General features: G+C 44.8%; 2 protein-coding genes across 7 annotated transcripts; both read right to left on the bottom strand.

The window, feature by feature from the left end:
• Nucleotides 1–13,484, bottom strand: LOC126491470 (MHC class I-like protein MILL2). 6 transcript variants are annotated; one of them, XM_050127160.1, is made up of 9 exons: nt 12,848–12,923; nt 10,428–12,520; nt 7,871–8,010; nt 7,286–7,483; nt 6,427–6,690; nt 5,929–6,201; nt 3,592–3,870; nt 3,359–3,493; nt 1–1,419 (listed from the first exon to the last, which is right to left on the bottom strand). In XM_050127160.1, exons 4-8 carry the CDS (start codon nt 7,395–7,397, stop codon nt 3,393–3,395), a joined length of 1,029 nt encoding a protein of 342 aa, XP_049983117.1. In that variant the 5' UTR covers nt 7,398–7,483; nt 7,871–8,010; nt 10,428–12,520; nt 12,848–12,923; the 3' UTR covers nt 1–1,419; nt 3,359–3,392. The 6 variants fall into 6 exon arrangements, with proteins under 6 accessions (XP_049983117.1, XP_049983118.1, XP_049983116.1 ...); XM_050127161.1 differs by lacking the exon at nt 10,428–12,520 and having other exon boundaries at nt 12,848–12,995; XM_050127159.1 differs by lacking the exon at nt 12,848–12,923 and having other exon boundaries at nt 10,428–12,833.
• On the bottom strand, nt 1,428–27,974 carry LOC126491472 (MHC class I-like protein MILL2). Its single transcript, XM_050127166.1, has 6 exons — nt 27,799–27,974; nt 23,819–24,070; nt 23,317–23,592; nt 21,770–22,048; nt 21,537–21,671; nt 1,428–3,358 (listed from the first exon to the last, which is right to left on the bottom strand). Exons 2-5 carry the CDS (start codon nt 24,045–24,047, stop codon nt 21,571–21,573), a joined length of 885 nt encoding a protein of 294 aa, XP_049983123.1. The 5' UTR covers nt 24,048–24,070; nt 27,799–27,974; the 3' UTR covers nt 1,428–3,358; nt 21,537–21,570.

The following is a 27,974-nucleotide window of genomic DNA, read 5'->3' as shown; positions in this document are numbered from 1 at the left end:
TCATTTTAATTTAATTTTATTTTTATCTGGGTTCATTATAGCTTAAAGAATTAATACAGACATACCTGAAGCCAACAGGACACAGAAGAGGTAACTGATGTGTTGCTTGTACTTCATTCACTAGGTGAAATATCACAACTTCTAAAGCTTGAAATGAAGCTATACGTTTTTATCTGCACATTCTTGTGTTGTCAAAGTCACAGTCACAAAAGTATTATAAGCAAGCTGATTAACAAAACAGGCAGTTTGCACTTGTTGGATCAGGACTATTATGGATACAGCTGCAGTAGGTGCAGCAGTGACTACTGCAGAAATGTTAGTTAAAGTATACCTAAAAACTGCTGCAGTTGGGAACTGTGCAGATATTGAGGACATGGCCACCACCAAAATGAGATGAACAGAAGCAACTTTATTCCATCACTGCAGGGCATACAAACTTCTCACTAGTTAGGGCCACAGACAATGACCCCGAGAAGGGACTGCGTATGTCTTTTTATAGTAAAAGACCACGGGGTAAGGGAGTGCATTCCCGGGGTCATAATTTATGGCTGTTGGAGAGTGTACTACTCCTGAAGTCAGAACTTGCACCTCCTAAGCCTCTGGGAAGTACACAGAGTTAAAGAATTACAACTGCTGTGGTGAGCACCTTCAGAGTCAGCACTGACAACCTCTGATTACAGGATGCTGGTTCAAGATGTTTACATAGCTTTTCTGTGTCTGGAAGAATGTATGGCAAAGGGCAGCTATCAACCCTAGAATATGTGTACAGGCTATAGACATACAATTTTTCATATTCCTGGGTTCTTCAAAACCTTCCTTATTTTTTAAAAAAGAGCATGATGCACTGCCAGGAGAAACCATTGTTCAAAATCACATATTTCATCAAGGTTCACAGGAGCCATAGCGAAGGGAAGCTATGGAACTAAGAAAAGATCTTATGAACGGAGAGGAAGTTTACACAGTTACAGCACAAACAATTGATGCAGATCATTTTGAAGTGTCTCCCACACTCTTAAATAAAGGAACTCCCAGTCAATAACATACATGAAGGGTTAACACAGGCAGTGAATCCAAACATAAAATGATGTCTGTGTCACAATTGCTCATTTTCTCCAAAGGTCCCACGAATGCAATACTGCCTGGGACCATGGCTAATAGCCCAAAGGCCTGGCCAAACTTTTCCTTTCGGTGACACTATTGCAGGATGTGGGCAATGAGGGGGTCCTAGAAAGTTCTCTGCATCCAGACCCTGCAGGCATCTTCAAGACCAGTCAACCAGTTGACCAGTACCTCAGGTTGTCCACTCAGAGGCATAGGCTTCTCTAGAGCACACCACCCAAGAGGGAGTTCCACTCTCAAACCAGGCAACACTGCTTGGGAAACACTGCTTACTAGGAAATGTTCTTCCAATGGAGTAACCTGTGGGTAATTAGGAATTGGAAATCTCAAGGGATGAAGGAATTGATAATGTATGAAAAGTGTATATCCAACCCCTACCAAATTTATAGGCATAACAGGTCACTGAGATGGGAGGGACACATCCCTACAGACCCATCAATGATAGATAGGAATGGTTGATGATATCACAGTATAGGTAGAGAGAGAATACCAGGCCGCACATAAGAAAACATTGAGAACAGTGGTTCTCAACCTTCCTAATACTGTGACCCTTTAACACAGTTCCTCTTGTTGTAGTGACCTCCAACCATAAAATTATTCTGTTGATAATTTATAACTGCAATTTTTCCACTGTTGTGAATTATAATATAAATATCTGTTCTGTGGAATATTTGATATGTGTCCCCAAAGGGGTCATGACCCATAGGTTGAAAACCACTGAAGAAGACCAGTTACCTCAACCTGATACTTACCACTATCATGTACTATTTTTAAAAGCCAGATATTTAAAAATAAATCTTGATTTGACATACATTATAGTCATTTTTAATTTAATTAATTAATTAACTAACTAATTTTACATTTGGACTGAAGTTTTCCCTCTCTCCTATCCTCCCAGTTCCTCCCCGACCCCTTCTTGTGCTCCACCAATGGATTTACCCCTCATTAATTTTTATTGAGAAAAGGGCTGGCCTCTCATGAATATTGGCAAAACATAACATATGGAGTTGTAGTAAGACTAAGCACCTCCCCATGTATTAAAGCTGTGCAAGGTGACCCAGTATGAGGAGAAGGGTTCCAAAAGCCAGCAAAAGAGGCAGAGACAGTGCCTGCTTTTACTGTTAGGAGTACCACAAGAGGACCAAGACACTCAACTGTCCCATATTTGCAGAGGGGCTGGGTCACTCCCATGTAGGTTCTCTAGTTGTTGATTCAGAGTCTGTGAGCTCCTATGGGTCCAAGTTAGTTAATTCTGTAGGTTTTCTTGTGATGTCCTTGACCTCTCTGGATCCTACAATCCTTTGTTTCTCTCTTCATCTGGATTCCCTGAACTCAGCCTAATGTTTGACTCTGCATTTGTGGGTCTCTGCATCTGTTTCTATAGTTTCTGTATGAAGCCCCTCTGATGACCACTGGGCTAGGTACCGATTTATGAGTATAGCAGAATATCACTAGGCATCGTTACATTGACTTCTTTCTCTATGGTCATATTTGGTTCTATCCTAAGTCTCTGGGTCATCCAGCCTCTGTGTCCTATCACTGTAGGCAGTGTCAGGAGTGGGTTCATGACGTGGGTCTGAGGCTGGACCAGTCATTGGTTGGCCACTCCCACAATCTCTATGTCACCCTTACCCCAGCACATCCCATAGTCAGAATAGACTGTAGTTCGAGGATTATGTGATTGGTTTGGGGTCCAGATACCTCTATTGGAACTCTATGGAGATAAAAATATCTTCAAAACCCTTTAAATGTTTGTGTTTACGTATACACACACTGTCTCGACCAGATGGTTCATAAATGCCTTTGAGAGGACGTTTCCATGTTCCGATCCAGATGATGATTTGGGCAGACATCATCATCTGGCAGAGTGGCTTTCAGTCCTCTCGTGGGCTACCAGGTCTCCCTCTGTATTGTTGGGCTGTTTGCTTTCTATGTATGTGGTGAAGACATGGGGACATTTGTAGGTGGTCACAATCTGGACTTTGCCATGGGTGTCCAGCCTGCTCTGGAGCCCATGTGTTTCATAGTGTACCTAAGAACACATGGGAAGCAGCACCGTACATCCACCAGGGGGCGCTGCCTCCCAACAGTGGGGCAAGTTAACAGGTCCTGGATGGTGGCTCTGTATTTCATTCCATTCACCAGTATGGCAAAATGGTGCTTATGTGACTACCTTTTCAGCTGTACAATTTGCCTACCATTCCTGCCACCCTCTCCCACACCCTGCAGGGATGCTCACCTGTTTTCTTGCTGTCCTGTGTGTTCTTGCTGCTCTAGAAGGAACAGGCTAGCAATAGCAACAGGGTACAAAGAACAGAAGCCACCAGAGCAGAGGCAGAGCTTGTGGTCCCAGAGATTGTCTTGTCTTGATGTCCTGGAGGCCACCAAGAAAGCTGTAGTGATTGTACTTCACAGACACTTCCCGACCTTGCCTCTCATCCCCTTAGATGGCTGGCTGGCCCATTTTCTCACCATAGAAATCAGGGACCTCAATGTTCTTGTTGTGGTTCCTCAGGGAACAGGTGAACTCTGATTCCTGACTAGGAAGAATCCAAATAGACAGCCAGGTCTGGTAGGTCCCATCCCCGCTGGGCAGGATGGTCCCAGGCCCAAAAGTTTGCTGCTGTGTTGGCTTCCCATCCTGAAGCCAGGTCAGGGTGGCCACAGGAGAATACAGATTAAAAACCTTGCATGTCAGAGTGGTCCTGCCCACTGGGTATCTCCTTCTGGTCACCTTTAACTTTGGGGGACCTGAGAGAAGATAAAGTGAGTTAGTGAGGGTGAAGACCTCTCTGTCTCTTCCTGGAGGGTCTGCCAGAAGAACCATCCTGTTCATATTCCCCTCCAGTCTCCCCTCGCTAGAGACCACAGTTTCCAGTGGTTATAGGACTGTGGGAGGGCTGGGACTCAGTTCCAATGGCTCCTGATGTTTTTGAGGTTCAGGTCCTTATTTACACACTGATGATAAAATGGTATAGTGTCCCTGTTGTCATAGGCCCACAGTTCCTCTTTCCAATGCAAGGTATAGACGATCAATAGGCACCAAGAGGCCAGAGGCTCAGTGTTATGGGGGCTACAGATCCAGCCTGGGTAGGATGTGCCTCTTTTCAAAGCCAGATCCACAATCTCTAGGGGACAAGTGAGGAACTCTTTAAGTACAGTCAGCTGACTATGGTCCTGAATCTTTGGTTCTGGAGTTGACCCAAAACTGATGGCCAGTATCCTCCTTCCTCCACCGATGTCCCAGGATACCCTCTTCTTTTCTGTCACAAGACTTAGTCAAAGCTTTAAGGCGCATATTTCAAGTCCCAGACATGTCCATTGTCATAGCACTAGAAAGGTGAGGGCAGGAGGTGGGTGAGTTGGCATGAGAGGCAGTATGAGACTGTTTTTAAAAGAAGACAAGTGACAAAAAGGACCCCAACGTTTTTTCCTAGTGAGAATCCAGAAGCAAACCAGTTTTTAAGTATCATCCTATTAACGTTTGTCCCTAGCCTCCTCTCTCTGGGAGTAAGGGCACCTTTTGTCAGATGAGTGTGTGATATTCTCACACAGCTCCACTGGCCCCTGACACCCTGTGGCTGTCAGCACCACCTAGCTGGAGAACTTGAGAGGACATGAAGATCTCACTGTCAAACCATCTAATCCAGCCTGTGATGCAAAAGAAATTTTAGATATTGATGGGACAAAGAGCTGACATAGTCTACAGGGGCTGGTCACCTGACATTAGTGGACTATAACTCCTTATTCCACAAGAGAAAGGAAAGCCAGCCTCCCATGCTGTAAGGCACAGTGAGGGACCATCCCAGGCAGGGAACTGACCAGGATCCTGATTGTTTGCCTGAGGTTCTAAGATTTTCCCCTTGGAGAAGCCTGGTTGACAAGTGGTTCCTCATCCTGACTGCTCTGTCATCACACTGGTTTCCGAGAACACTCTTTGTGGGGGTCTCTGTGAGTATGATGCTCAGCACATTCTCCATTGACAAGAGGTAAGAAGGAAGTCTGGTTCATCACTGACTAGTAGCTAGTGTCAGTTCAAACTTTGAGAGCCTGATCCCAGGAAGGCCTAAAACTTTGTTTTAGGCAAATTTAAGTACAGTACAATTTGGAAAATTTGGTGACATTTAACTCAATCCTGTATGCACAATGAAGTTCAAGACATAACTACATCAAACCTCTTGTAAAGTACCAGTGACATTTTCCACAAAAATAGGTTCTATAGATTAACTAAAGAAACAGACTCAAGGCAAACAAGTTCATGATAAAGGATAGTGTGGTAGATTGGCTAAGTCAACCAAGTCAAGATAAGGGTCTGGGGGAGCCCATGCGGCCTGAACATACAGATTGCATGAAGGTCAGTAGGCTCTCAACCTTGTCTCTCTGCTTCTAGACTTCCGGGTGGAAAATATCTCTCCCTTTGATGAGAGAACCCTTTGTGTTCAATATTCTTGGTTTCCCTGATGCATCTCTGTGAACCAAGGACCTAAATGTCCCCTACCACCCTGTGTTTTAAGACTTACTTAATCAAACAGCTTTGAACTTGATCTTTCTAAATCAAGACCAGAATGAGAGCAGAATGATCCTTGACCCCTGACACAGAATAGGTTATAAACCTGTAGTGGCCAGATTATACATGCCCATATTTCTAATTGTATGGCAGTCAGAATTCTGAGCAACCTGGAAAGGCACAATTTGCACTTGCCACAAGCTATGTCTGCCTAGGCTATGTGATGTTTGTCTGATTTAGTGAGAACTCAGTACTCATGCAGTCAGATGCAGTGAATGGACCCACCCACCAATAATCAGTACCTTTATCCATCATTTGGCCCCTCGAATAAGTCAAACACCTCTGGAGATGGTCAGGACATAAGTGATACAGAAAAGCCTTAACTTCATCCAGCGTGGGGCCATGACTCTCCCAGATTGTCTTGATCGTGTGTGCTGAAGGCACTGATGCTTTCCATGTGAGGGTTTTCTGGTCCAAATGGAGTAAGTTTTGCCCATCATAACCCAAGCGCCAGAAGCTTCTTGTATCATTTCCTTGGATTTCACAGCCGAAAGTTTCCTGAAGGGTGTGAATGCCTGGCCATACCAGGAAGAGACTTGTCACCTTACTTTTCAAAGACCTTAGTTCCCATTGAACTTACCATGACTTGGGTATGTCCCATGACTTCTCAGGAGTTAGGACCCATATGCCTTACAGAAGCATCACTAGTTTACACAATCAGCCTAGTGTCTCTAGTCCCCAACCCTGACTTCAGGGACTAGAGTTGAATTGTGTGCTCCTGTCTCTGCTTGATCACTCACCTCCACTGTGGTCCTTCTGGGTCATGATCTTAGCCAGCATCCTCCTGAGTTGCTCCTCCTTCTCCTGCATGTCCTTGGTCTGTGTTGCCCAGATTTCAGCTCCGTCTTGTCCCTTTATCCAATGTCTCTGGGACTTTTCTCTTTTCCTGTCTCCACAATCGTGTTGGAAGGGCTTATTATTGAAGTATAACATGACCATAGATTGTGGTTGCTCAGACTGCTTTGGAGACAAGACTGTGAGGTCACAGTGCAGAATATGTTCTTCTGAGGGAGGAAGAGAAATGTGACATAATTGATAAGTTGGTGGTTTCCAGAGTCAACTCTGCCTTGAGGAACTGAACTCAGACTGTATTGTGTGGCTGTGTGAGTGTGAGAAGTCAGTGGAGTGCTTTGTTATAGCATTAAAGAGAAAAGGAGGGAAGATAGTGAAAGAGCAAGAGTCAGAAGGAGACATTATAGTAGAAAATTTTAAAATGGCCGTGTTGGTGTCTGGGGTTCTTGCTATCACTGGAGACATGCTGGTGTAGGTGTCCTGTGCTGTCACCAGGGGCCCCAGTGTTATCTGTGCCATGGCTGCTGCTTAGGGCCGTGTGTGTCTCTGTGGTCTTACAGCAGCCAGGGTCTGATTCAATGTCTGTGGCTTCTGTTGCAACTGAATGTTGTGTGGTTGCCTGGGTTTAATCAGCCACCTGGAACCATGCTGGTAGCCAAGACCATGCATGCTGCAGCTGGTGACATTCAGATCTGAGTGGTGGCCAGTGTTGCAGCTGATGGCCATGTCTAGGTCTGTGGCCCTACTGCAGTCAGGGTCTTCGTTGATGTCCAAGATTCCTCTTAATATGGGAGGTCATGTTGACACCTGAGGTATGGGACCATGTTAGCATCTGAGGGCTCGCCACTGCTGGGGGTGATCTGATCTGAGCGGACTGCACTGCCTGCCACCTGGGGCAATGTTGACATCCAGACCCCATTGCTGCCAAGGATCATGGCTGGCTCTGTGGTCCAGCTACATCTGGGATTTGTGTTGATGTCTGTGGTTGTGTCACCTCAGATTCCCCTAGAAAAAAAAATGCATGATGAAATCAGAAGGCCATGCTGAGCTGGTACTACCCTTGTCTTGGCCTGTGAAAACTGCCCCTTCCCCTTTCTGGACATTATAGCAAGAGAGTTGGCCCCAGTCCTCATGGAAGACCTGGTCCTGCACTTAGGAGTGATGGCCCCACCCTTCACCACAGTTGAGGGAGAAAAGACCCTGCTGGCATAGGCATATGGGTGCTGGCTCCTCCCTGTTACCTGAAGCAGGCAACCTCCATGGCCCAGACTGACCAGCTCAACTATCACCCAGGCCCACAGCTTAGATTTGGGGTAGCTCACCCTAATATCTACCCTGCCTAGGGACCTGCTGGAGCTTGTGAAAGGAATGGTCCTATGGATTGATACCCACATGATCTCCATGACTCGAGGCTGCTGCAGAATATTCCAAAGGAATTTCAGTGAGGTTGTAGTGATGATGGTGTACCAGAAACCAGAGGTCTTGAACCAGATCAATGACTCATTGAAAGGAATATTTATTTGCTAGAACAGCTGATTGGACAAAAGAATATACTATGTGATTCAAAATATTATAAAGAAATATCTCAGAAACCTCTACTCCATGATGCTGGAAGACCTAAAGCAAACAGACAAACAAACAAAAACCCAAATACATTTCTAGATTCATTCAAACCACCAATGTTAAACCATGAAGAGATCAAGAACCTAAACTGAACCGTAATAAAGGATAGAATGAAATAGTAATAAAAATTCTTCTGACAAAAGCAAATGAACAAACAAGCATACCACCCACACACAAAATAAAACCAAGCGCACATTCATTCACAGCAGAATTCTACCAGATTTTAAAGAAGATCTACAGTTAATATTTCTTAAATTATTATTTTTTTTTGGATGAAGCAACCAAAAGGAGCAAAGCTTTATTAGCTCACAGGTCAAGGGGACATGACCCATCATGGTGGCACAGGAGAGGTTTGTGACTTTGGGAGTGAGTTTGAAATGGCTGCTTACGTAGCATGGATGGTCAGGAAGGAGAGAGGCTTCTTAAATTATTATAAAAAGAGAAGCATAAGGAACATTCTCAAACTTGGTCTATGCCAGCATCACTCTCATACCCAAACCAGGTAAAGACACAACAAAACCGCCAAGTCACAAAACAATATTCCTAATGAACACGGATGCAATATCCTCAATAAGAAACTTGAAAACGGAATACAGGAACATATCAAGAACTTCCTCTACAATGATCAAGTTGGCTTTATCACAGACATGCAGGAATGGTTTAGTATATGTGAGTTAATAAATGCTATAAATCATTTATGGGTTTAAAAACAAAAATCATCACAGGATCATTTTCATAGTAGCTGAAAAATCCTTTGAAAAAAACAATTATGTATATTAAAATAGAAGAAAATATATGAAATATATGAAAGGACAAAGAATTTTACTGGTGTATTTACGTGGTATTTCTCTCTGTATGCTGTGATTACCATTGGTTAATGAATAAAGAAACTGTCTTGGCCTGTGATAGGGCAAAAGAACAGAGCTAGGTGGGGAAAACTAAAGTAAATTCTGGGAGAAAGGAGGCAGAGTCAGAGATACTCCATGGAGCTGCTGCTGGAGATAGACATGCTGAAACACCATGACCTCGTGTTGATGCACAGATTAATGGACATGGGTTAAATTAAGATGTAAGAGTCAACAAGAAGATAGAGCTAATAGGTCAAGCAGTGATTTAATGAATACAGTTTCTATGTGATTATTTAGGTTCCGGGCGGCTGAGCGGCTGGGATGAACAAGTGGCCTACTGCAACACTGTATTGACACAAAGAAATAAGGAGCTGGAGCTAAGTGTGAGAATGTGTGTGGGGCTGTGAGTTCAGTGCCCACAACCACAGTGAAAAAGCTGGGTAGTATATAAGATGGAAATTCAATAGAAGAAATGTGTCTGAAAGTTAGGACTCGTGATGGGATCTGGAACAGATCTGTGTGCACGGGCTCTATCATTGTGAGCAATATATGGTGGGGTGTGAAAGAGAGAGACAGAATGGTTCATGTCCTTTGGATAGAGGCAGATCTGAAGCAGTGAAGGCAGTGAGGAGTGTGTTAAGGTCAGTGGCCTGCTTGCCACCCAGGGCCACTGTGATATCTGAGCCTGAGCTGTTTCTGAGGTCTGTGTCTGTGCCCATGGCCCTGAAACAGCCATGATCATATCTGTGGTTCCTGTTATCACCAAAGCAGAGAGACTGGAATGCACAGAGTTGGACCTGTCCCTCACTGGCTGCAACACTAGGGAGAACTGGTCCTACCCCCAACCAGCTGCAGCATTGGAGAGAGCAGGTCCTTGCACCTCACCTGGGAAGCTCTACAGAGCTAATTGTTGGCAGGATTCAGGTCCTCTGGCCCTGAGGCCATGAGAGGGGGAGAGCTGGTTCTGCCTCTCCCATCTGCCATGTGACGGCATGGGTAAAGGAAGGATGCCATCTCATGCTTGCCCATCACCACCTGATGAGAGACCTGGCCAAGGCCCTCTCTAATCTGGGGTTGGGGGAGAGCCCTTCACCTCACCTGGGCAAGACAATAGAGTTGATGGGTGTGTGGGTGAGATGGGCCCTGAGAAAGTAAGCATTAGAAATCTGGCCCAACCTCCCATCTGCAATATGGTGGTGTGGGCAAGAATGAGAAGCCCCTGACACACATCACTCATAGCCTGTGGCAGGTGGAAGAGCTGTCCCTGGATCATGAGAAGCAGTGATCTGGCCTGACATCTCTCTGGCTGCAGCACTGTGGGAGATACGGGCATGCACTTCCCCTGGGAAAAACAGTAGAACTCCCCTCTTGGTGGGGGCATGGGTGAGCCAGATCTGAGGGCATTGAGAGCGAACAGCTGGCCACACTACTAGCTTGTCTTGGGGTGACATGGGTAGAAAAGAGATGCCTTCCCTTACCCGTCATCCCTTGCTGCCTGCAGCAGGCAAGAGAAATGGCCTCTGGTTCATGATAGTGGAAGAGCTGGTCCTGCCCCTCACTGGCTGCAGCACATGGAAGAGTGGTTCCTACAGTTTGCCTGGGCAGCCAGTAGAGCTGTCTCTGGTGATGTTGGTGTTGGCAAGTCAGCCTAAGGAACATGAGAGATTGACAGAGGGCCCAGTCCCTATATGCTTACTATATAGGGTGAGCTAGGCAGGACAGAGCTGGAGAGGTCACCCTAGTGTTCAGGAGGAGGAGGATCTGGTAGGCTAAATAACCCAGCAACCACTCAGGCCCTGAACCAGGACTTTGAGTTGCCCATCCCATCATTCACACCTATGATCGGCTGGAGCATGTGAAGGGGTCTTACAGACCTAAAGTTGCAGGATTTCCATGGTACAGGACAGCAACAGGTTGCCCAAGAGGAGCCCCAGTGAAGGCCCAATATTGACAGTGTAGCAATACTCAGAGGCCTCGAAACCAGAGTAAATGACTCATTGCAATGAACCCTTTCAAGTACTAATATATTTATTCAGTGATTATATGACTCACTTTGCCACACTACAAATTCCACTAGGAGATTGATCTTTTATTTTTTTTTTAATTTTCTTATCCTTTAAATTCTATCTTGTTTTATTCTGGTGGGGCAGTTGCAAGGGTAGAGGGGAGTAAAGAATGGACAGGGAAATGAATGGGATCAATATACATGACGTGAAATCTGTGGGCCCATATTTCGATATGGCACAAAAGCCATTAGCCTGGTTTGAGCGGATCACATAGCTCTGCAGACAAGCTGTCTCTGCCCTTAACAAAAGCCAGGATGCCTGCTCCTAGCTTCTTTTGTTAAAATGTGAATTACCTGATAAGAGATGTTTGACTGAAGCTGATGACTTTGGAGTTTAGATGTTTGGTGCTTCCTTCCTTTTGTAATTTGGATGCTAATTCAGGGCCTACCTGACTGCCAGATGCAGAAGTGACCTGGGCCCAGGCACATGGTTACCTAGGTAACAGCCTTTGTGGGTTCCTGCTCATTTGGTGGGGGTATATAAGATGTTTGGAGAATAAAGGATCAGCTGGCTTTTTCCATGATGACCGTGTAAGCTGTGTCAGCTTTATTCCTCGCGACTCCGTTCCAAACGGGTTAGGGAATCGGTGTTGGACCCTCATGGGCTCCGACAGAAATCCACAAATAATCAATAAAAAGTTCAATTGGGAAAAAACAAACAAATAGAAATCAACTTTGTTATTAAAATTGTAGCTGAATATGGACCATGGAGTTTTGAGGGTACCACGACATGATTGGTAAATCCAGAATAAACCTGAGACAATCTTCTGCACTCAACCGACTCCCTGACAACACTTGCCCAGACACTTCCCTTCTGCAACCCTCCCCCACTTCCTCTTCACTTGGTCCCCACACCCATCATGGCTCGTTTCTACCTCCTGGTGGAAGGTGTTGTTCCTTTTGGAGACTACAGTTCCCAGCATTCCCCTGGACTAGGAATCCCAGCGCAATGGAAAGCCACGTATGCGCAGGATCCTTCTGGACTACAAATCCCAGCAGCCCAATGGAAAGCCGCACATGCGCAGGACATTCTCCCAGACGCACCTGCGTCCCCATTAAAAACAGGGGGTCGCCACAAGTCGCGCTCTCTCTCTTTCCTTTTGTCTCTTCACCCCCGTCCCTCACCTGTCGTAACCCCCCTCCATTAAAGTGCACCCACGTGTGACAGCCGTGTGTCTCGTGTCTCCTTCCTAACCCCGCACCGCCGTGTGTCTCGTGTTCTGTCTCCACCCTCCCCCGCAGAAAGAATAACAGAAGGTATGCTACTTCTAATTATCTCCCTTATTGCTTGTTTTATTACATGTCTCTTTTCTCTTTATCACCCCGAGAGCTTGCCTACCACCTCCACAGAGAGAAATAAGCCCCCTCGTGACATACTGCACCAACTACTCACTTTACAAAAAGTCCCATTGGCACTAACCTCTCGCTCAGTGTTTTCTAGGGTGAGGGATATCCAAAATCCTTATCCTACTTTGGGCAGCTGAACCAGCGTTTACTGGAACCTTCCTATGTCCCAAAGTACACGTAAGTCAGCTTTTGCAACAGGAAAACATGGAAATCATGCCATATACCTAGTATTATCAGGAGTTATCTTGAACATAGCAAGTCCCCAGAAGCCTAAGATCACACTACTAGGCTAGGACACCCTAAGACCTCTTTTCCAAAGTCACACAGTGTCCCTTAGATACTGAAGTCCTCCTCACCACTCTCTGATACAGTTCTCCCCAGGAATCCCACCAGACTCCACTCTCCACACAATAAGGTTCTGTCACACTCCCACTGCATCCCACAGCACAGGCACAGCCCAAGTTCCCCTTTCTGTCCAGTCCTCACCTTCATAGAACCCCCAAACCAGCCTCGAGGACAGCAGCAGGATCTGGATTATGACATTCCGGAGCAATGCCAAGCTCATTGGCCTGTGATCTTCTATTAAAAGCTGGGAGTTTCCTGAACAAGACTCAACCCTTCTTGTAGTAGGAAGAACGGGCCGCGTTCCACCACCCTGAAATAACCACGTGGAAATTGTATTAATCAAAACACTGCCTGGCCCATTAGCTCTAGCCTCTTATTGGCTAACTCTCACATCTTAGTTTAACCCATATCTAATAATCTGTATGTCACCACGAGGTCATGGCTTACCGGGAGAGATTTTAAACTATGTCCGTCTCATGCCGGAGATTCATGGCGTCTGCCACACTTCTCTTCTTCCCAGCATCCTATTCTCTCTACTCTCCACCCACCTAAGGCCTGCCCTGTCAAAAGGCCAAGGCAATTTCTTTATTCAACCAATGAAAGCAACACATAGAAAGAAGACCCTCCTACACCACCTTCTGTTGGCCATACCCACCTGACTCCCATGGGAACTTTGAGTGTTAGTAGATGGGTGAAGGTGGAGGAGATCGTAGCACTGAGGATGCCCATTAGAAGAATGGGAAGCTGGTGCAGGTCTAAGGTGCTGTGGTGGTGTGGGAGGTCCTTCTGTCTACGTGTTGCTTTTATTGGTTAATGAATAAAGAAACTGCCTTGGCCTGTTGATAGGGCAGAACTTAGGTAGGCGGAGAAGATGGAACTAAATGCTGGGAGGAAGAAGGCAGAGCCACCCCCTGAGACAGATGCTGGGAACATTACCCTGTAAACCACTGCCATGTGGCCATAAACAGATTAATGAAGATGGGTTAAATTAAGACGCAAGTGTTAGCCAGTAAGAAGCTAAAGCTAATGGGCCAAGCAGTGATTTAATGAATACAGTTTCTGTGTGATTTTTTTTGGGGGGGGACGTCTGCGAAGCTGGAAAACAAACAACAGCTAAGCAACCTCCATACAACACTGTGGATGCTGAGAGTTTCTGATATGCCCTGCAAAATCTTCTCCTGTTCTATACAGAAAGTGTGTCTTTTGCACAATGTAACAAACAGAAAGTAATTCTTTCCTGACATTTTAGACAGGAATCTAGAGTCTTCTATTCTCTACCAACCAGAGCAGCCCCATCTCTAGACCAGTATTGAGACTCTAGCTTCCTGATTACATGCTCACACAGGGACCAGAAATCTCTGTGCTTTAATAAACTCTACAGTGTAAATGAAGATGCAATAAAGAAATCACTGTAATGGCTGTTCCATAAATTGGGGAGAGATTTTCATTGTAGATTAAAGGAGAGAGAAAAACTCAAGGAATCTGGAAAAGTTCAGAATTGGGCAAAAAAAGCAGCAGACTGGTCATGGTCAGGGCTAGAGGTAGAGAAATCATGCCTATTATAAAGAGGATGTAGCCGATGGGTGTGAAGCTGTTGTAATTATTCAGCCACAAATAAGGTTGCACTTCCAGGTTCTAAAGGCAGGCAGGTGTGTTACATCCACGAGTGACTCAGCTAAAACCCTTGTGCGCATGCGTGAGTCACCCACTGCGTCATCGGTGTAAAACGTAGTCACGCCAACCCCCTGTGCGCATGTGCTGGGCAGCTTTTAAATGCTGGATGCGCCATTTCTCTCTCTCTCTCTCTCTCTCTCTCTCTCTCTCTCTCTCTCTCTCTCTCTCTCTCTCTCTCTCTCTCTCTCTCTCTCTCTCTCTCTCTCTCTCTCTCTCTCTCTCTCTCTCTCTCTCTCTCTCTCTCTCTCTCTCTCTCTCTCTCTCTCTCTCTCTCTCTCTCTCTGCACTCTGATCCCCCAAGCCTGTACGCACCCCCTCTAATGAACTCCTAAGTGGGTTTGTTTGTGTCCTGTGTGCCCTTCTCACTCGCGCCAGGTAATTTCAGCTGTGAACTGGTCTAGCTCGGGACATAGGAGGTGAGAATTGGAGCATTTTGTTACAGCATGAAAGGGAAAAGGTTGGGAGAGGTAGAGTGAGTGACTAAAGTAGAAAGAGATGAAAGGCCCGTGGGGAATAGAGTGACGGTGTGCATTTTGACAGAAACTAACACACGATGGCAGATCCCCAGCAGCACACACTGATTGGCAGTGCTGCTAGGAATCTAGTGCTAACCCAGCTCCATCCTGCATGACAGAGGTGATCAGCCTTTGTGTCAAGTACTAAAGAGAAGATGAGAGCAAACCCACGGTGGGTAGCACTGACTGCAGAAGCTAAACGTGTTTCATGCTGTGTCTAGGTTACAGAGTGACCATGCAGCCATATGAAAGGGCTCCATGGCTGGTAATCATGGAGGGTCTGGAGAAATGACTCCGTGGTTAAGAGTGCTTGCTGCTCCTGCAGAAGACCAGAGTTTGGTTCCTAGCTCCCACATGAGGTAGTTCACAACCTCCTGTATCTCCACCTCCAGGGTACGAATCCCATTTTTGGCCTCCACAGGCATCAGCACGGAAGTGTCACACACACAAATGCACTCAGTCATACACCGTCACATGCACAAAAACAAAAATCAAAAGAAATTTTAAAAGTGAAGGCTATGGACTTCTTTGTCTTTCCACAGTTTCTCAGGGTTGAACTAGGGCAGTCAGGCTTGTCCAGCCAGCACTTTCCCTACTGAGTCATCTCACAGGGCCAAGAAGTTTGTTAGTCAGTTATCTGTTTCTCAGACAAACGACTTGATGGAAATTCTACCGGAGAAATGTATATCAGCTGAAATTTAGGACCCAAGGCATCCTGGGCTGCATGGAAGAAGCTTTGTTATAAACAAACAACAAGGTGATGGAGAGCTGCTTAGAGCATAAGAGTTCTGGCTCTGCAAAACTAGAAATTGGGTTCTATTCTCCAGCACCCACATCAAAAGCAGAGCATGACTGCCATACCTGGAACCCCAGCTTTGAGGAGCAGAGGCAGGCAGTCCTAAAAACTCACTTGGTCAGACTGCTGAAATCATGAGTCTCAGGATCAGTGAGAGTCCCTTTCTCAGGATGATAGAGGAAGATCCCTGCTGTCCATTCTGTGGAATACCCTGAGCATTCATGTACTAACACACACACACACACACACACACACACACACACACGAATAAATTATTTCCCATTAAGAAAATTAATTATTGGACTGAAGAGAAGGCTCTGTGGTTAAGAGCTCTGTTTGCTCTTCCAGAGATTCTGAGTTCAATTCCCAGCAACAAAATGGTGGCTCACCACCATCTGTAATGGGATTTGATGCCCAGAAAGACAGAGCACTCCATCATCCATCCATCCATCCATATATACATACACACATACATACATACTTAAAATAAATAAATATATCTTTTTAAAGAAAGAAAATTCTTCAGATGAGGTGTGGTGTCTCATAACTTTAATCCTAGCACTGGGAGGCAGTATCAGGCTGATCTCTAAGTTCAAGGCAGTTCTCTGAGTTTGAGGCCAGCCTGGTCTACAAAACAACTTTCAGGACATCCAGAGCTACATAGTGAGAACATGTCTCAAAAATTCAAACAAACAAACATAAAAGAAGAGTCGTTTATTTCTCTATTTTTTCCTTTAGTCTTTCTTTCCTTTCTCTTTCTTTCTTTCTTTCTTTCTTTCTTTCTTTCTTTCTTTCTTTCTTTCTTTCTTTCTTTCTTGACAGGGTTTCTTTGTGTAACAGTTCAGGATATTCTGGGACTTGCTCTGTAGACCATGCTGGCCTCGAACTCATAGAGATCTGTTTGCTTCTACCTCTCAAGTATTGGGATTAAAGCATGTGCCACCACCAGCCTGCCAAAAATTATTTCTTTTAAACGTTAAAATAATAGTTTTATAGAACTACCCCCTGGGTCAGGGAATGGAGGGGAGGTTCTCAGCTAGGTGACTTGAAGTTGTCCTTAGACTCCAGCCCCCCCACCTCCCTGCAAACATCTGCCCAGATCCCTCCCTTCTCTACACCCTCCCCCACACCACCCTCCAGTTTGTCCCCACAGCTGCCAAGGCCCTTTTGCATTCCTGTCACTTCATTTACTGCCAGTACTTTCCCTTCTCCTCCTGCTTCTTGTTTCCTCACATGCCCCTCCCACTCTTAATCCCCTGAAGGATTAAGTCATTGTCTCTGCACTTACTGTCCCCTGACATGGTGCCCAGACCCTAATCAGTTTTTCTCAGGACACAGCATCCAGACCTCTGCCCTTGAGGTGTAGATTACTCACCAACCCTCTGTGTGAACCTTGAAGGCAGGGTGCACTAAAAGGACCACCCCCATTTGCTGGACACTCCCTGCACCATTTCCCAGCTGAAGATACTCCACCCTTCCTCAGAAGTCCACTCACCCAGCTCTTGGAAAAAGAGCTTCTACTTCTACAGAGGCCTCCTAACACATGACCCCAATAGTTATATGTCTTCCAGCTGACAGCAAAACCTTTCCAATGTGTGACCACACTTCTTCGATCAGCCAGGGGTGTGTGTTACAAGACCTGCTAGGCTCACCTAGTCTTCAGTTAGTTAAGCCTTTCTCCCTCCTCACCCCTGCATGAATTTTTCAAGCCATGCTCTCCTCCGTTTCCATCTTTTTCCTCTCCATTTACTCTGTTCTTAAGCTTTCTGACTAGCTCTGTACCCTTCTTTTTTTGACAGGGAGGATCCCCTCCATGCTCAGAACTCACTCCTTGCACCTCACCCCCTGGGGAGGAGGCAGGACACTCCTGAATTCCCCAGGAACAGCTAGCTCTAAGACCAACAGTAGGGCCAGGCTTTCATCCTGTCCTGAAAGATTCCGGTGGCAAGCAAACCCCTCCCTTCCCTTCCTTAGTCCTCAGGGACTCTGAGAATGTCCTGGGTTGCTGTGGATTCCCATATAGCCCCTGTCTTACCTTTGAACATTAGATGAGCAATTTGAGTCTGAATGTCTAAGAGACATTGATATCCCATACACCAACACATGCCTCCTAATATTTTATTTTTTCTTTCTTCTTATTGTGCTATATGCCTCCTAATATTTTCAAAGGAATCGCCAACATAAATAGTTTGAGCATAATGCTAAATGTATGTTAAAGGATGTTAAAAGGGTTGAATTCTTGTGCCTTTTGTAATAAGTCTTGGGATAGCACCAAAGGGAAATTGTATTCAAGAGGAGCATAGCCTGTGACAGTAATTATGTGCCTGAGTGTTAATAGATCTAAATAAACATTTTTATGACACCATATTCCCTGTAAGTGATTTTTAATTTTATTTCATTTCATCTGGATTAATCATAACCTAGAGAAGTAAAGCCCGCTAACTGATGTGTTGCTTGTACTGCATCCCCTAGGTGCAATACCACTACTTCTAAAGCTTGTAATGAAGCTATATGTTTGTATCTATACATTTTGTATGTGCCTGAAGCCATAAACGTATTAAAGCAAGCTGATTAACAAAACAGACAGTTTACACTTGTTGGGACAGGGCCACTGTGGAAGGAGCTGCAGAAATTGTAGCAGTAACTGCTGCAAAAACACTAGTTAAAATAAGACCTAAAAACCTTCCTTTTCTCTAGAAAGAACTTGATGTAGTGTCAGGAGAATCTGCTGTTCAAAATCGCTTGTATCATCAAGTTTCCCGGGGGCCTTATCCAAGGGAGGCTGTAGAAGCAAGAGAGGCTCTTATGAGCAGAGGAACTTTACACAATTAGAGGGGATACAACTGATGCAAGCCATTTGGAACTATCCCCCACCCTCTTAAATAGAGGAAATCCTAGTCAGCAACATACATGAGGGTTAACACAAGCAATAAGTATAAACACAAAATGAAATCCATGTCTATAACTGTTCAGTTTCTCCATATGTCACATCAATGCTCCCCCTGCCTGGGACTATAGTCAGCAGCCAAAGGTCTGGTTAAACCTTTCCCTCAGGAGACACTATTGCAGGATGTAGGAAATGAGGGGTCCTAGAAGGATGTTTTCATCCAGGCACCGTGGGCATCCTCAAGCACAACACTCTACGGGGAATTCCACTCTCAAACCAGGGCACCGGACTCATTGCATACTGGGAAATGTTCATTGAATGAAGTAACTTGTGGGTTATTAGAGATTGGAAATCTCAAGTGATAAATGAATTAATAATGTCTGAAAAACTGTATCTAATCATATATATGTGGTTTTTAGATATCTCATAGACATAGCAGGTCACTCAGACTGGAAGGACGCATCCCTACAGATGCACCAGTGATAAACAGCAATGGTGGATGATATTCCAGTGCAGTTAAAGAGAGCCGTGCCGATCTCACATGGAAAACACAGAGAACAGTGGTTCTCAACCTGATTAATGCTGTGACCCTTTAATACCCCTCATGTTGTGGTGATCACCAGCCACAAAATTATCCTGTTGACACTTCATAACTGTAATTTTCCTAATGCTATGAATCATAATGCAATTATCTGATATGCAAGATGTCTTATATGTGACCACAAACGGGTCACAGCCCGCAGGTTGAGAACCGGTGAAGAACAGTTACCTCAGTTTGATCCTTACAACTATCATGTAATATTTTGAAAGCCAGATAATTCAAAATAAACCTCGATTTGACATATATTATAGTCATTTTAAAAATTAATGAATTAATTTTATGTTATTACCAGTTTCCTTCTCCTCCTAGCCCCTCCCCCAACCCCCTTTTGCATTGGCCCCTTGGATTCACCCCTCTTCCATTTTTGTTCAGAAAAGGGCAGGCCTGCCATGGATATTAACAAAACATTGATATTGGCAATATCAAGTTGCAGTAAGTCTAACCACCTCCGCATGTATTCATACTGGGCAAGGGGACCCAGTATTAGGAGTAGGGTTCCAAAAGCCAACAAAAGATTTGATTACAGCTTCTGGTCTTACTGTTAGGCATTCTAGAAGAGGACCAAGCTGTACAATTGTCCCTTATATGCAGAGGGCCTATGTCAGTTCCACACAGGTTCCCTGGTTCTTGGTTCAGTCATTGTGAAACTCAAGGAGCCCAGGTTAGTTAATTCTGTGGGTTTTCTTATGATGTCTTTGACCTCCCTGGCTCCTACACTCCTTCCTCCCCTCTTCAGCTTCATTCCTAGAGCTCTGCCTAATGTTTGCCTTAGGGTCTCTGCATCTGTTTCTATTGGTTGCTGGATGAAGCCCCTCTGATGACAACTAGGTACCAATCTATGAGTACAGCAGAATATCACTAGGTATCATTACAGTGACATGTTTTTCTACTCTCGTGTATGATTCTGTCCTAGGTCTCTGGGTCCTGGCGCTCTAGGCAGTGTCAGGGGTGGGCTCACTCTCTTGGCGTGGGTCTCAGGTTGGGACCAGTCATTGGTTGGCCACTCCCACAATCTTTATGTCACCCTTACCCCAGCACATCCCCTAGTCAGAATAGACTGTAGATTGAAGTTTATGCAGCTGGGTTCAGATACGTCTACTGGAAGTCTTACGTGGTCATAGGATGTGGCCAGTTCAGGCTACATATCTACTATTATTAGGAGTCTCAGCTGGGGTCATCCTTGTGGAATCCTGAAAGTTTCCTTTGTACCAGGTTTCTACCTGACCCTGAAATGACCCCCTTTCCAGTTGGTTCAGTACTCTCCCCTTGACCAACCCACACCTGATCCCCCTATCCCAAACCCACCTTGATTTGACATACATTACAGCCAGTTTTTTATAATACTTAATCTTACAACATAGAAACTAATATCATACATATTATTTTTAGTTTTATTCTTAAATATATTAAATACCTTACTCAGATCTTTGTAACTTATAAAAGTCTTTTAGTTTCACTCTGTAGTCATATATCCATTTAATCTTTACACATAATTTTTTTCATTAAAATAATCTTATATGTTTAGAATATTTTATTATTTAATGCATATCTCCTTATGCTATAAATATAAAAATAGCATTTTTATTTTTTACAACCATTATAGTGGTAAACATAGATATCCCTTTTTTGTGTTTAAAGTAAAAGTGGTTGGGAGGGCCTGTTCACCTCCTTTTACTGTTAAAGAGTAGTAACAGTTAATAAATTTTGTTGTGAAAATTTTAGGCTGTCCCGACTGGTGGCAGGAGGATTGTAGTTCAACTTAGAAGACAGTGCAGAAATCCTGTACTGGATCTTTAAAGACCTATTTGATTATTGATACACACCTGAAGAGAACTTAGAGAAGAAAATATCTTCAAAACCCTTTAAATGTTTGTGTTTACTTATACACACACTGTCTTGCCCAGATGGTTCATGAATGCCTTTGAGAGGATGTTTCCATGTTCCGATCCAGATGATGATTGGGACAGACATCATCATCTGGCAGAGTGGCTTTCAGTCCTCTCGTGGGCTACCAGGTCTCCCTCTGTATTGTTGGGCTGTTTGCTTTCTATGTATGTGGTGAAGACATGGGGACATTTGTAGGTGGTCACAATCTGGACTTTGCCATGGGTTTCCAGCCTGCTCTGGGGCCCATGTGTTTCATAGTGTACCTAAGAACACATGGGAAGCAGCACCGTACATCCACCAGGGGGCGCTGCCTCCCAACAGTGGGGCAAGTTAACAGGTCCTGGATGGTGGCTCTGTAGGTCATTCCATTCACCAGTAGGGCAAAATGGTGCTTATGTGACTACCTTTCCAGCTGTACAATTTGCCTACCATTCCTGCCACCCTCTCCCACACCCTGCAGGGATGCTCACCTGGTTTCTTGCTGTCCTGTGTGTTCTTGCTGCTCTAGAAGGAACAGGCTAGCAATAGCAACAGGGTACAAAGAACAGAAGCCACCAGAGCAGAGGCAGAGCTTGTGGTCCCAGAGATTGTCTTGTCTTGATGTCCTGGAGGCCACCAAGAAAGCTGTAGTGATTGTACTTCACAGACACTTCCCGACCTTGCCTCTCATCCCCTTAGATGGCTGGCTGGCCCATTTTCTCACCATAGAAATCAGGGACCTCAATGTTCTTGCTGTGGTTCCTCAGGGAGCAGGTGAACTCTGATTCCTGACTAGGAAGAACCCAAATAGACAGCCAGGTCTGGTAGGTCCCATCCCCGCTGGGCAGGACGGTCCCAGGCCCAAAAGTTTGCTGCTGTGTTGGCTTCCCATCCTGAAGCCAGGTCAGGGTGGCCACAGGAGGATATAAATTAAAAGCCCTGCATTTCAGGGTGATCCTGCCCACTGGGTATCTCCTGCTGGTCACCTTTAACTTTGGGGGACCTGAAAGAAGATAAAGTGACTTAGTGAGGGTTACGATCTCTCTATGTCAACATGAAGGGTTGCCCAGAATAACCATCCTGTTCCTATTTGCCTTCAGCCTCTCCTCCCTAGAGGACACAGCTCCCAGTGATGCTCTTGAGGGTCCATCCCTCATTTACACTCTGTTTACGAGAGGACATGGTATTCGTGCAGTCAGGGGCTAGCAGTTCCTCGTTACAACACAGGACATAGATGAACAACAGTTACCAAGAGACCATAGGCTCAGTGTTATGGGGGCTACAGATTCAATCTGAGTGAGATGAGTCTCTTTTCTATGACAAAGCCAGCCTGACAATCTCTAGGGGACAAGTGAGGGACTCTCTAAGTACAGTCAGGTGACTGTGGTTGTGAGTCTTTGGTCGTGGAGTTTGCCCAAGACTGATGACCAACGTCTTCCTTCCTTCACAGAAGTCCCAGGGCACCTTTGCATGTTTGACTTAGCCAAAGCTTTAAACTTCATGTTTCAGATTCCAAAGTGGGTCAGACAAGTAGCACTAAGAAGGTGGAGGCAGGAGGTGGGTGAGTGGGGTTGAGGGGCATTATGAGGCTCTGCTTTTTTTTTAAAAAAAAAAAAAAGACAAAACCAAATAAGAATAGAAAACTTGACCTTTTCAATGTTCTAGGTTCATTTACTTTATGTGCATTCATGTTTGGCCTGCATAGATGTATGTGTACCATGTGTACACCTAGTGCTCTTGGAAATCACCAGAGGGCATTGGATGCCCTAGAACTGGAGTTACAAATGATTTTAAGCTACTATGTGACCTTTGCAAAAGTAAGCACTAAGCAACAGTGTGGCCTTGATCAGGTCGCAGGATTTAGGTGGACTGCACTAGAATCTGCAGCTGAGCTCTGGGTTTGGGTCTTCTTCTATTTTAGCTCCACATAAGGGTGGTTCTGAATCCAGCCATTCCCACCTAGTTCTCTACCATCCTCCAGGTCAACCTCCACCAGAGAAGGAGACTATTGGAAAGAAGAGGCCTCTTTATTCTGCATGTGAGGGCCTTGTGTGAGATCCAGGCAAGGTCTGGGAAACCCGCCTTTCCTATCTGAGGGATCCAGCATTGACTCTGGAGGAAACCCTACATCCCAAACTTCTAGGCACCACCTTAGACATTTTGCCATGATTATACACACCAGTGAGAATCCAGAATCCCATGGGAAAGAGCCTCTTGGACACAGGACTGTTCCCCTGAGTCCTCGGAACTAACCCTGGTGATGGTCCATACCTGTGTCCATCTGAGCGTTCCTCAAGGAATCCAGGTGTCTCTTGAGCTGAGCAGGACATATGCCCTCCAAGAAATTCTTAACTTGATCAGCTTTGGGTGCATGTGTCTCCCAGAAGGTCTTGGTTTGCTGAGTGGATGGCACAGCCATTATCCATGTGAGAGTCTTCTGGTCAAAGGTGAGGGCATCCTGTCCATCATAGCCCAGGCGCCAGAAGCCTCCAATGTTCCCATTTCTCTGAAGTTCACAGCCTAAGATTACCTGGATGGTGTGAAGGCCTGGTCCACATCAGATAGGGACCTGTCATCTTCTTGTCCCTGGACCTCAGTTCCCAGTGGGATTCAGGGCAGATAGGGGGGATTCTGTCATCCAGCGAAGTGTGGGGCTCTTGTGCCTCTTAGGGAAGGACCACTGGTGTGTTTAATGGGTTTAGCTACACCATACCCACACACAGACTTCAGGAACCAGGACTGAATCTGTATATACTGCACTATGTCTACTTACCCCTGTCTTGGTCTGTGACCTCAGCCAGTATCCTCCTGAGTTGCTCCTCCATCTTCCAAAGGCCCTCAGTTTCTCTTGCCCAGGTCTCAGCTCCTGCATGCCCCTTGATCCTGGCCCTCAAAACCTCTGCTCTCCTTCTGTCCCCCTTGTAGCGCAGGAAGAGATTACCATCAATGTATCCATGGGCCGTGAAGTTGATCTCCCCAGACCTGACCAGATGCAAGCTCATGAAGTAGTGAAGTCTGTGGTTTCCTGGGGAGACAAGTTCATGGGTTTCCAGCATAAGCTATGCCTTGAGAGATTGAAACCAGATTATTCCATGCCTCAGTGTCTCATAGGTGGATATGAAGAACATGAGCTGTGCTCCCAAACAAATAAACAAAAAAAAAAACCAATAAAAAATTTAAGAAGGTAAAAACAAAAAAGAAAACAGAAGATCATTGAACTTAAAAAAAGAATTATGAAAAAATCGTCAAGGCTTCTCAAGTATTTAAGAAATAAACCTCAGGGCTGGAGAGATAGTTCACTGATTAAGAGCACTGACTGCTCTAGAAGAGAAATGGTATTTGGTTCCCAGCATCAACATGGTGGCTAACAACTCTCAATAATTCCAGTTCCAGGGAATTCGGTACCCTCTTGTGGCCTCTGGGAGCACTGCATACATGTCATGTGTTGCACATGATGTATAGACAATGCGTCCATACACATAAAAATACATTAGCAAAGTTGAAAGTAATGAACTTTTACATGGGGGTGACTGCACATGTACCTGAGTAGCTGAAGCAGGAGGATAACAGGCTCTAGGGTTACCATGGAGTGAAACGTTGTCAGAGATGACGAAATAAAATCACAAAAATAACCACTGAGATAACTAAAGTGGGCTTCACTGGTTTCTCAGATTGATTGGTTTAATCTTCCAAATATCTGAACGATCTTGTGTAAACTCATGGATGGTGGGAGGCTCCTCATAATGATTCAGCTGCTACCTTAACTTCCCCCTGCCACCCTACCTGAATTCTCTGTGCATAGCCTTCCCACACTGCACCATTCATTTGGTCCCCTCACTTGCCATAATTCTCCTTCATCTCCATAGTGGGAGACAGACATGGCCACTCTAATACTGTGGGGAGCCAGAATAATCCAAGATGTCCTCAGAGGCCCTAATGGAAGGACAAAGGGAACTTTGGTCCTGTGTCCTTGTCCAGTAGTAGACATGACAAGGCTAGTCTGAAACTGAATCCAGTGCCTCGGAAATGAAGTTCAAGTTTCTGGGATCCCAACTCTTCCCTCTGGGCTTTGGTTATCAGTGCTAAGACAGAAGTGTGTGCAGTATCCTGTTCTTTTTTTCAACATTGTCTGACTTACCTCTCTGCTGACCCTTGCTATTTTTACCCTGCGAACAGTGAACAAGATGTTGTACTACTTCTTAATAAACTTGATGGGCATAAGGCATCAGCTATGTCTTTTGTCTTATTTAGCTTCCATTTTCTCTATTTCTCATTCCTGGTCCTCACAATCACCACCTCACCATTCATGACTCTTATTCCTGCATGTTTGGTTCTAGTGGAGTCTACATGTGGGGCCCAAGTATGGGAGAAATTATCAAGAGTAGAGCCACAATAAATATATAGACTAAAAGGAGCGAGATTAGCGAACTACATAAAAATTGCAAATAAATAAATTCATTAACTAAAGATTAAAAATAGAAAGAGATGAGCAGACAGAAGTGATACAGAGCAGCTGCATCCTAAAGAACTTTCTTTTCTTTAAATGATTCATTTTGTGATGTCTAAATTCCTCAGGGTTTCTATTGCTGTGATGAAACACTATGATCAGAAAGCTGGAAGCTGAAGATCAGCCTGTCTCATCAGATGGGGGAGGGAGTGGGCGTGGCTTGTCTCTTAAAGAGACAGAACAGATCGTTACACTGACTAGTCTTGGCAGAGTAGAGCTTGGCTAGCTTTACTCAAGGTCTTCTTGCAGTTTTTACCTTTAAAAATCCTCCCCTCATCCCCTTCTCATGGCAACCTCAAATTGGGCTCATAGATTGTTGTCTTGACAGCAATTATCAATAAAATTTTAAATTATAATTTTATTCAAGCTATGATCTTCCCTTGGTGGCCTCAAACTTCATAAGCATTTAGTTTTGTATCTTTTTATTTACTTTTTATTGTTTTGCTAAAGCTCTTAGAGGAATTCTTTAATTTCACTGTAAAAATCTGCCCTTGGCTCCCTAATATAGGTTCTGTAAATTTAAAAGCATGGGAAGGTGTAGGTGAAAGTTTAAAGGCACAGTATCACCTAAAAGGGTGATATGAGTTTCATGTTAATGTATTTGCACCATGGAGTTAGACAGGAGATTGTTTAGACCCACAGTAGAAAACTGATCAAATTGTAATTCAACACTATAATAATTACAGTTTATTTACTCCAAAACAGACATGAGGTCAAAAGATTAAAATAAAAATTTAAAAAATAGCATGACAGTCCTGAGAACCAGGAAGCCATGTCAATTACTGGATTGTTATTTTTGCTTTGTAGGACTCAACCATAATAAGCTTAATAGGGAAAGACCACCCAAAGGAAGTTCTTAACTTCCAACCATTATCAGCTGCCAGCGTAGGACCCAGTCGTGATAAACTTAATAGAGGCCCAAGTCTCAGTAGTTTACCCTGAGGCAATACCTGGTTGCAGGAAGGACCACAAACTGAAATTATCCAGGCATCACCCAGGAACAGACCATCCAAGGGAAATTTCTAATGTTCCAACCATTGTAGTAGGATTACCTGCCAGTGCACATTCACCAGGATACTCTTAGACAAATGTCAGCCAATCAAGGATCCTTAGAAATCTTTCATCCCAACCTTTACTAGTATAAAAACCCAACTCTAACTGAGCTAGGGGCTCTTTGATTATACGTTGGACACAAGGAGAGACAGAGTTTGCAAACTTATATAAAATAAAGGCTCTTTGCTTTTACATACAGGACTCAGTCTCTTTTTGGTTTTGGGGGGACATCGCGGATCTGGGCATAACAGCTTCATGGTGCCTCAGAGAGTAAGGAGGAAGTTTCTTTTTTGATGATATGGTTTTTAAATCCACTGAAAATGCTGCTATTCCTCTAGTGGATCCTCTTTCATCAAATACAGGATCAGTAAGTTCTCTTTTAAAGTCTTAAGCTCTTTATTTGTGGAAGATGGAGGAGGCTGAGCCCCAGGATAAAGCATTTTGAACAAAAAATCCTGCTTGTTTTTCTCTACTACAGCAGGTGATTTTATGGTGGAGAAAAAGAGGGGCTCAGTCGAAACACATCGGCTGTGGCTGCACAGCCACAGAGCTCCTTGGAGCAGAGTCCCGCCCAGCCGGGGAATATCGCACTAACTCAGACAAAATTAAAATTTTCCACACATCAAGTTTTATCACCTCAAACTTCGATACTAATTAGGCTAATGATCAGTCTACATGGAAACAGAGCGATTGTTATTTCCAGATGTTTCCATCTGATTAGGTTCAAGCTAAGCCGCTGACTCCGAAGTGTGGAATCTGGTCCTCCCACTTCAGAGTCAACCATGTTCTCTCAGTCTCCTCAGTTAACCTCCTTCCTGAGCCACACAGGCCTTTTTTCCTGTGACAAGAAAAGGAGAACATAACAGCCTAAGATTTTACGTACACAAGATTAAAGTTAAGACTCAGCTGACAGAATTTCTTAGAGACTTGGGAGGTAACTCTTCTCTACCCCTATGATATGGGACAACCTAATCTTTTCTGTAACTGCTTCTCAGATAAAATTAGGACATCATTGTCAGGGACCAGGAAAGTTGGAGTGCCAGCCAAAGCCTAGAAGTGGGGCAGGGGACATTCTACTTCGCTGCCCAGATTCTGCAGGACCACCTGGGGCTGGCAAAGTTCAAGCTGTTTTGGAGCAGCCTGTAATACTGGCCCAAAGCAGGGGCACAAGCTGGAAGGCAATGTTAGGAGACCTGAGGAAAGTACTTCAGAAGAATTCCACCGTCTGATTTCCTGGTGATTTCAACAAGTCCAGAGCTCACTGGTTTTGCAGTACCAGCACGTTGAAGGCTGTTTTGTAGCAGTGGGCCATCCACAGTTGCTCACTGGATGGCGTCTGTCAGCTGAGTGGGCGTCTGCTGGGACTGGT

This window comes from Alexandromys fortis, unplaced genomic scaffold (assembly GCF_014885135.2).
Source record: "Alexandromys fortis isolate MF-2015 unplaced genomic scaffold, M_Fortis_MF-2015_v1.1 scaffold_262, whole genome shotgun sequence".
NCBI classification, from domain to species: domain Eukaryota; kingdom Metazoa; phylum Chordata; class Mammalia; order Rodentia; family Cricetidae; genus Alexandromys; species Alexandromys fortis.
Note: the sequence above shows the minus strand (reverse complement) of the source record. Positions and strands in the feature narration are given on the sequence as shown.